A 10,417-nucleotide genomic window follows, 5' to 3' on the forward strand; every position below is an offset into this window, starting at 1 on the left:
AATAATCAGGCTGTCATTTAAAAAACAGATAACATTGTACCTAACAATGTGTTGCTCCTCATGTGCACTTTTGGGATTTCTATCTTTTGAAGGGAGCTCATGAAGGTATCACAATAACTTTCTTTCAGACACTAGATGGCGATAAAGATACATCCAAACCTCACATAACATCATGAATACGCCAAACTTGCGGTTCGAACATAAATGGATTAAAATGTATCTTTGTCACGCATTAATTATTTCAAATGGATTCAGCAATTGTTATTGCTGAATAACAATTCACTAGGTCAATATTTTTGGACAGATTGGGATAATTTTGAATTCTCCAGTAACGGTAGTACAATTTTTGGCCAGAGCATGTCATATAATCAAACGTTAATTTGTTACAATATCCATGCTTTTCTCCTCAAGCATGTCTTTATTTCCTATTAAGAATTTTAAAAATAATTTTTAAATTCTTTTAAAATAAGAATTTAAAAATTCTTACTTTTAAAATAAGAATGTCACACAAGACCTGCGTGAGCAGTGTTCAAGCATATTACTTTAAAGTGAAGTGGGCGGAAAAACGCAAAAGCAAGTCAAACTTCAGCAATGGGAGCATTATGAAGCAAAGCCCACACAAAGCTCAGCTTGCTATTGAATTACTTTAAATATTTTTAAGTCAAATAAAGAAAATTAATTTGTTTGAACTCACCGTGTTTGTTAAAAATAAGACACATCTGAAGTGATCCATATAAACCTGAGAGAAAGGCACAGGACTATAGGGGAATAACCATCATCAGTGAGATTTTTTTTATTGGATGATATAAATTGAGCTCTGACTCAGCAATAAAACAAAACTGAATGAGGTCATACACTGTGCAGTCTTCATTTACAGCTCAATGTCCTTGTCTGTTGCATTAAACTTTTTATTACTCAAGACTTAAGATTAACAGGCAAAACCAGATAGTTCATATTTGCATTAGCACAAATTTCCCTTTATGCAAGTTTAAAGATGGCTGCCACAACAGTATGCTCTAGAACCACCACCATTTCCAGTCGGATCTAAAAGAATCCAGCTTGTGCAAGTCAGAACAAGCCGAATAAGTTTAGTGAAATAGGAGAGCAGACTTGTCAAGACAAAGTTGGTCCACAAGAATGCAATTTACACCGAGTATATTGGAGGGGAAAGACAGAATAATGCACTTTGTTACATATGTAATTTATGGAAGGGAAAGTCAGAAAAATATAATTTGATAGAGGGCTTTATTTTAAAAAGTTTACATTATAAATGTAAAAATTCAGCTAAACGTGATCACATGAACTGCAAAGTCATAAATCCCTTCGAGATACTAATGTTCTGCCACGTCTTAACACGAGATTTTACAAACTCATTTGGCAAAACTGCAAGTTCACAGCAAACAGAGTGGATAGTTATTGCTTTGGTTTGTATTAACGGGGCCTTTACTGTAAAGTCGAGACATGCAGCATGATCTAGCTGACGGCAGAGAGGCGGAGGCAGGTCAGAGGAAACAATCTGGTGTAGGCGCTTTAATCGTCCTTATCCTTGGCACCGTGCTTTAGGATGCGCGTGAACTCCACATAGTTGAAGTTATTCTTCTTGTCTATGGGAGCCTCCCTGAAGAGCTCGTCCACCTCCTCATCTGTAAACCGGTCGCCCATTGTTGTGAGCAGCTCCCTGAGGTAATCCTCTGGAATAAAACCTAATGCAAACAGTTAGAGAGCAAGGATTATAATAACCTTGTGATGAAATGCTTATCATATGATAGAATGCTCACAAAGCTGGGTAAAACAATTAGAGAAGGCAACACCGTCTTCTGGAAACCTTTTTATTTTCATTTCAAAGTATTTTGCATCATGCTGATGAAATGAAATCCACCGTGTGGCATATGCATAGCATTTTATAGTTTCAAATTCATAATTATGAGATACAGTAACTTTACACAACCACTGAAAATGACTGCTTGGACTTAATATTTGAAAGGCTGAAATTTTTCAGGTGAGATGTATTGTACTCTGCATCCCAATCATATATTCAGATTTTCTTTGTCATTTAAGGCTCTGACTTTGTCCTCCTGACCAAGATCAAAAAGCTTAAAAGGTGGTGAGGAAATGACCATAATCAGAGAGAAAGAAAAACTAGGAGAGAAATTGAAATTATGGTAAAGTTGCGTTTTCATAAATGCCTGCAATCTTAAAAGAAATCCATTTCTTAATATAATAAAGTATGATTTATGAAGTACCATGTGCAATGTTTTTTAAAACAGTTTACGTTTGAAACAATTCTTAAGCTTGCTTCTGATTCTATCATTTAATACAAGGTATTTTCATCATCATTATTTAAACTAGAGTACTTTGTCCTCTAGTTTTACAATTTAAAATACCTATGTGCAACACAGTAGAAAGAGATGAAGGTCAAATAATACTCCAAGTATTTTCTGTTAAAACACCCAATAGTGTTTAGTATTTAGCCCATAAGGTGCAAAGCGAAGTCTACAGATCTTTTCTAATCTTCTGTTCAGAAGCATCAAATTTTCAACATAAGGCTTCCCAATGACAATGACTCATCTCATTTGCTGCTGCGCCACAGTTTATTGGCCATCTACACCAAAACCATTAAAAACCACAGCTCCAGTTCAAAACACTGGTCTAAGAGGTTCTGGGGGACATAAAAGCAGGCAGACTGACTTTCCAGATTTTTTTTAACAGATCTTAAACCATGTGTGGGGGGGGGTTGTCAGTAACTCCAAATCTAAAACAATCAATAGGTAGGGCTTAAAGTTCAGTATTGATGTGGCAAATCAAATAAATCAATTTAAAAAGAAATTCTGTAAAACGGAATGTGTGAATATTTGCCCATTTCAACATTTATTTTAGACTATTCAACAATGTGAATGAACTCTGCACTTTGAGACCAATACTGGTAATATAATAAATGAACTCAGATTTACCTGTTCCCTCCTCATCGAAGCAAGCAAATGCATTTCTGATCACATCCTCAGGGTCTGTGCCGTTGAGCTTCTCTCCAAACATGGTGAGGAACATGGTGAAGTTGATTGGTCCAGGTGCTTCGTTCATCATGGCCTCCAGGTAGTCGTCATTTGGATTTTTCCCTTTAAAAAGACAAAAGGTTCTTAAAATTAAAATGTCAGCAATTTAAAGAGTAGAAGGTGAAACATAATGGTTCCTCTTTGCCAGATAGCTTTATTTCTCTGTTTGATTGAAGCCCATGTTTGTTAGCTAAACAGTAGACAAATTAATTTGCATTCAACTTTTCCAGTTTCTGCATATTCACCAGTAAAAATAAACAAGCTGGTCAAAACTTGAATGAGAACCTAATTTTAAATTAACCAGTTATCTGCTGCTTTGTTTTATCGGTTTTATGAGTGGGAACAATACTGATTGACAGGAACAAATAGGCAAACACAAGGGCTTTAAAAACATTCATAATCAAGAAACAATAACACAATGAAATGGCCTAAACATGAGCAGAAATAAAATGGACATATGCAGTTAACTGAGGCAGTTTTAAGACCTTGGGAATATGTTAATTCAATTTTAATCTTTATTTAAAAAAATCTAAAGCAACAAGAAAGAGAAAAACAATTACTGATGACTCCATTAAGTAAATATTCAATTGGGAAAAAGTCATTGTCATTACTAGAAGCTAAAACAAAATTATCTCAAGTTTGCTTTTAAAAATGAACTGCAAGAACCACTATGGCTCGAAACCAGAGCTAATTTCTCATCCGATCAGTTTGTCTGTTAAAGGTGTGGCCACTCACAGTCCAAAGCACACCACAGTTCATTTACAAACAGGCATGAAAATGTAATACTATTGCTTGCAATAAGAGCCCAAACTATATTAACTAATGTAGCATTATTTGCAAAAACTGAGTCTCACTAAGTTATGTTTAAAAAAAAACACTAATTACTACATTTTACTCACCCAGTGAGGCGAGCATGTCATGAAGATCCTCTTTGTCGACAAAGCCATCCCGGTTCTGGTCAATCATGTTGAAGGCCTCCTTGAACTCCTGAATCTGGGACTGGTCAAACATGGCGAAGACATTGGAGGTGGCGCGCTGAGGGCGCTTCTTGGTGGTCTTTCCCTTTGCCCTTTTGCTCGACATTGTGGCTGGTTTAGTATATTTCTGGAAAAGTAGAAACACAATATTGTTATAGCTCAGATCAGTGGGATGACAAAGGAGCGCTGAGTAAATAAAAAGATAAACAGATAGTTACAGTGCAAAAAAAAAATAAAATCATTCACCCCTTGAGCTGCAGATCAAATAGTGAAAACAAACCTTTTTTCTATAACATTAAATACACCAAAAAGAAAAACTGTCCCACTAACACAAATAAATGGTGGTTTAATAAGCAAAAAACAACTTTAAGGTGTCTAGGCCTGGTCCATATGAGTATATCTGAAATTATCTTTGTATTTTTTCTTTCAAAAAGATTCTTTTAAGTATGAAATAATTTTCAAGAGTCTTTATCTACACAAAGACAATAAACCATGAGTTATGGCAGACTTGAATGTGGTGTAACGCCGTCATCAAAATTCCCCAAAACAAAAAGGGGAGAGAGTGGATCATTAAAGCTTGATGTTTTAAAAAGACAAAAGGTTCTTAAAATTAAAGTCATCTGACTTGCCTGGTGGAGAAGTATTAGGATGGAAGTATGACAATCAGTTACAAATAGTTGCATATTAGTAATCCACTCTGAAATCTAATAAATGAAAAAAAGAAAAAATAGGTCTATTTTTTTTTCTACAATTGTTTTCTCTAAATATTTGTGTGGTTAAAAATTGGTTATAGACTTATAATAAGCACCAGTAAGATGCTCCAAATGTATAAACATCATTAAAAATTTTAAATATTCACATCAGCATGTGGTTTTTTACATACTGGTCAACTCAAATGGTTCAGACCAGTTGCAGAAAAAGATTATGATTAAAAGGTGCACCAGATCATGCTGCTACTCAAAATGAAATTTTGTGATGCCATATCTATCTCAGAGGCTGTGTAATTTAATACCGGAGCAGTAAATCCCTGGAGTTGCGTCCCTGGCTGAGCTAAAAATGGAAATGTTGCTCAGCTTTCTAGGTTGGTTAGCCTGCTGCCTTCACTGGGAAAGTTACTGATGTGAGGACGGATGCCCTTATCAGGAAATGTCTGGAATGCAGACTTCCACAGCTTTGTCTCGACATGAGACTCTGAAAGGCAAAGTCTCATGTCATTGAGACATGCGGTAGTTTTGTCTGTAAAAGGCGCTTAAACTGTATTTACAGCATGAGCAATTAAGAACTGGACACAAAAAAGTAAAACAACCTAATAAATTCAGATAAGATCAATTTAAACAAATTTCAATGAGTGCTCTAAACCTATTTTTAATAGCGCCTCATCAAACTACTGATTTCACAAATACAACAATAACTATTGACACATTTATTATCTACCTTTATTTTGTATCTTTGGACAAATGTCCAACTGTCACAAACGTGACTTTTATATAATTTCTTATTAATAAACAGCGGTAACCAACAATTAGCAGGTCGTCAAACCTGTTACCTTTTCCAAATCTCAAAAAGTGCTTTGCGGCCTAGTTTAAACAATAAAGTAAGCACAATAAACGCGAGCATAAGATTACTACAGCAATATTCTTTAACAGTTTAAGCAAACAACCACCTTTTCAAACGGCACCCGGTGGCTAAATAATCAAATTAAAAACGTTATGCCATAATGTTAGCTGGCGTGAGGTTAGCTGTGCCGCTAACTGTTATTATTGGTCTTAGCCGAGCACGACAAAACCATACATTTTGGCGTTATTTTCTAGTTAAGCTTAAAAGGATACAACTTCAATACAACATAGATATGTAAAGGAGATTTTGTATTGCTAAATTATGTTTAGACCTCAATTTAAATGCTTTCTTACCTTCTTACGGGGAAATAATGTTTAAGCTAATCAGCTGCTGCTTCGTTTCTCAACCACCGCCCTTTACTTCCTGATGCTGTGGGTTCAGAGCTGAACACCGGAACAAACCAAGTACATAAATATGGGGGTGACCGCCGTTTATAATACAATTCTTTCTCGTTATAAAACAAATGTAAATACTTTTCACTTATAAAAAGGTTTAAAATTATTGATTTTATTAACGTACTTATAGAAGTTCACTTGAATAGCTGAGTTTATACGGAAAATAATGTAGGAATTTCTCAACCTTCCCCCGGTTGAAAAAGTGTAACTCCCCATAAACGCTTCCTTTACATTCTTGGATATGCCCTTTTAAGGAAAGGAAGCAGATATCCTCCTTTGTCTTTCGCAATTCCTAAATCGAGATAAAAAATTTAAATAGTCCTCCCGTGCGAGTCAAATATAAATGCGTCTCAATAAATTAGAATATTATCGAAAAGTTAATTTATTTCAGTGATCAAAATCAAAATATAAAATTCATGTAACATATGGACTCATTGCACACAAATTTTGTGAGTTTATTCTGCTTTTTTAATGCTAGTTATTGAAAACTCAACTTTTAGTTCACCTGAAAATCTGAATATTACATTAGACCGAATAATAAAGAATTGTGAACAGAAATCTGAACAGAATGTTATGGACATGTGTCCAGGAGATATTGACATCCTCCACCAATGGGTAAACATCAAAAGGTAAAATTCACCAAGTTTTGTTTCCCAGCGTATTGATGGAAAGTTAGGTGGGACAAAAAAATGTAGTAGAATAACATTCAAACCATGCACACATACACACACACACTCATACCTGAAAGCAATTTAGAGAACTGACCTAACCGTCATGTTTTTGGACTTTGGTAAGAAGCTGAAGTACCTGGAGAGAACTTAAACAAGCACAGAAACATGCAGAAAGACACAAGACTGGCTTCTCTAGATTTGGTGTTGTTTTTGCAAATATCCACAATATAAAATATCTTATGAATGTATATTCATATTATCTTATGTATTATGTATTTCATAATACATGTATTATGAAATACATGTATATCTACATATGCATATCTCCATTGTTGTGTTTCCTAAAACATTTTTTGTGTTCTAAACCTGCTAGGAGATTTTTTGTCCTATATGTTGCTGTCAGGATGTAACCTTAAACACTTATTTGTCAAGTTTTCTTTTCTTTACCCCAAGTAAGACATGACGTTACTTGAATAAGATTAGAAATTAAAAATTGCTTGTTCATTTGCTTAATTGAGAGCATTAACTGAAAAAATGATGTCATGATGGATATTTATAGCTGCTGCCTGTCCAGCAATGAGTAAGACAACTGTTGTTTCAGCAGTCATTGTTTTCAGAAGAGGCTTAGAGTTTCCAGGCTTTAAACGTGACATGTGGTTGACTCAGTGTTTAAAATAAGCCACATCTGTCTTTTATGTCTAACTAATCTCTAGTATAATAACAACAAAGTTGGACATGTGCTGTGATATGTGACCTGCTGATTTTAGTTTTGATACAAGTAGTTTTGGTCAAGTGCTTCTCAGTTTGTATCTTATCATTTTATCTGTCTTCGTTTAGTCATTGCAAATGGTTGCCTTTACCAAACTAGTTTGAGCTGGAGATTTTTTTATTATTTTAAAAGGGGAAATGTTCCTCTCCAATTTGTCCCAGTAGTTCAGTACAACAATAGCGCAAATGCAAATTAGGAGGACGTTTTTTTTTTCTTTTCAAAATTTATTTGGAGGACTATTGCTTCCAGCTTGGTATATTGTGATTTTAAAGAAGTTAAAGAGATGCGTGACTTTGCTTCCTGAAAAATACCTAAAGACACACATAGAAAGCATATTGTAGTAACAACCAATAAACTTGCATCTGTAAAAAAGTGTTTTATTGAGCTTTGTGCTGCAAAAATATCCAATATTTGTGCTGCATGTTAGTAGCACTATTGCTTTGCAGCAAAGACATGGATTCGAATGATTGCATTGAGTTTGCATGTTCTCACAATACTTGGGTGGGTCATCCTAAGGGTCTCTGACTTCCTCTCACTGCCCAAAACACACATCTGTTTATGCTGTCTCTGTGTTGCCCTGTGATGAAGTGGTGAGCTGTTCAGGGAGAACTCTACCTCCTGCCCTATGACCACTGGAAATGAACACTAGCAGTCCCCTGAGACTCTATAGGATAAATGGGTAAACACAGTGGATGTTTGGGCATTATAGTTCAGCAATGTAAGCATACTTGTCTGATACTGGGTTTGCACAATCTGTATATTTCACTGCTTCACTACTGACTGTTCCACATACCAGCTAATGCAGCACATTTTCTGCACAAATACTTACATACTTTATGTTCTGCTTAGTCTATGTTTCTGTACAATTCAAATTTCTACTTGTTGATTACATTTTGTGTGCCTTATTACACCTTATTATTAATGTATTTTATATGGCATTTAGTGTTGGCAGAAAAGTAAAAAATTCATTGTATATAGAAACATGTTTCCTTACTGTGTGTAAGACTTTAAAGCTTTGAATTTCTATCGTTGTAATTTTTGTCTCAAATTTAACCATTAGGGTGCAGCGTTGTAGCAGGAAAACTCACTGTCCTTGGTGATGTTATGAAATAATTATTCTGCCTGTTTTTCACTTACAGTTGCATATATTATCATTTCTACAGTAACACTGCTGCTTTAATCCAAAACAGATAATTAATTTGTTCTTGACCCACACATAAATCAAATGTTTAGACCTATTGCAATTTTGTGCAAAAGTGTAAAAAAATCATTTTGTCGAAATACATTTTAATGTACTTTCTTATTATTTTGTGTGATAAACCAACATAAAAAGGTGTTGGAGGAACATAGTAAATGTTTTCTAAATAAGCGTTTAAAAACTGTGCAGCACATTGTGTTCAGTTTATTTACCTGGTGCAACTTCCCTTTCCCTGTAGTAAAAGAAGAACAACATGCTGCCACCACCATGTGGTGCTGCCACCACATGGTGGTGGCACCATGGGAATGGTGCGTTAAGGTGATGTGCAGTGCTAGCTTTCTATCACAACACACAGACCTTACTACACATGCCTGCTGTGTCCCTTATCTAGCTTGTGGCAAACTACTAGCAGTATTTTTGATGGTTTTTCCAACTCTCCCACAAAAGTTAGATTTGTAGAGTGCACAACTAATTATATCAAATCAAAACAAAACAAGTTCCAGCTATGTTGTCCTCTTTGTGTCTCGGGTGACCTCCCACATTTAATGGCTGGTTGATTTCTTTTAATGGGCTCACATTTCACATGACTGCCACAACATTTTAGCTATGCTGTCATGCTGACCCTCGTATTATGTGGGAATGTGATGGATAAAGGCCAGAAAAGATGGAAGGTCCCTAAACAAAAGCATCGGAAATGTTGTCGGATGGAAAATTACCGGACACTTGAGTTAATTTCCAGGATGACGCTGAAATATCTCCGGCACCTAAACTAAATCTGTCCACCTGCTGTTGGATGCTTTAATCAAAAGGGAAAGATATGTCAATCTGTTTATTCCAACATCAAACACAGTGCTTTCTGAAAGAAGTTATACCCCTTAATTCTTTTAATTCTTTTCCATTTTCTCCAGGTTTTGCTGGATTTTGCTTTGTGACAGACCAATGCAAATAGTACTTCTTTGTAAAGTAAGAATAAAATATTTCTTTTAAACATGGGATCAATTCTAAGTATAGAGTCAATATTTTGAACGGCAAGACTGCAAAATGCAGTACAGAGACAACCAGTATAACTGAGCTTAAGTAAACATTACCATCTTCATCTTACACAAAGTTTTGATTCAAAAGTGGAACACAAATTCATAACACACTTTTCAGTTTCTATAAAAAAAATAATATATATATATATATATATATATATATATATATATATATATATATATATATTTTCGATCCAGTTCACAAATATGCACAACTTTGTGATGATCTGTGACACGAAATCCCAATATAATACACTGATGAATATTGATCACTTTGATATCTAGTCTTTTTTTGCTGACTGCTGGGGACAAGAAGGGACATTCATTTTCTAGCAATGAGAGAGGCTGAAAAAGAGAGTGACATAGTGACTGGTATTTGTTGAATGTGAAGGAGTAACAATAGCATAGCTAAAGTTAGCATCAGTCACAGCTGAGGCTGCTGGAGTAAAAAGCAGGACAAAAGCTGCTGAAGGTTAACTAACTCTGACAGACAGTTGGCCACAGTGCAGATGGTAAATTAGGAAAATGTAAAAGTGCATCAGCTTAGAGAATCATTGGGGAATATTCAGTCAGTCATTGGACTAACTTTAAAAGCAGATTTGTGTTTACCTTCACACCACAGTTACTGGCATGAAGACCTGCACCCATAAATGTGTTCCACTATCAGAGTCGACTCGGCTCCCAGCTATATTTATCTCCACCCTCT

At 35.3% G+C, this 10,417-nt stretch overlaps 1 protein-coding gene across 1 annotated transcript; it reads right to left on the minus strand.

Annotated features, from left to right (window-relative positions):
* Positions 1–777: 777 nt before the first annotated feature.
* On the minus strand, positions 778–6,025 carry LOC102228027 (myosin regulatory light chain 2, smooth muscle minor isoform). Its single transcript, XM_005798557.2, has 4 exons — positions 5,938–6,025; positions 3,950–4,154; positions 2,952–3,113; positions 778–1,703 (listed from the first exon to the last, which is right to left on the minus strand). The coding sequence occupies exons 2-4, from the start codon at positions 4,131–4,133 to the stop codon at positions 1,531–1,533; spliced, it is 519 nt and encodes a 172-aa protein (XP_005798614.1). The 5' UTR covers positions 4,134–4,154; positions 5,938–6,025; the 3' UTR covers positions 778–1,530.
* Between the last annotated feature and the right edge of the window lie 4,392 nt (positions 6,026–10,417).

The sequence above is a fragment of the Xiphophorus maculatus genome, chromosome 21 (assembly GCF_002775205.1).
Source record: "Xiphophorus maculatus strain JP 163 A chromosome 21, X_maculatus-5.0-male, whole genome shotgun sequence".
In the NCBI taxonomy this organism is placed as follows: domain Eukaryota; kingdom Metazoa; phylum Chordata; class Actinopteri; order Cyprinodontiformes; family Poeciliidae; genus Xiphophorus; species Xiphophorus maculatus.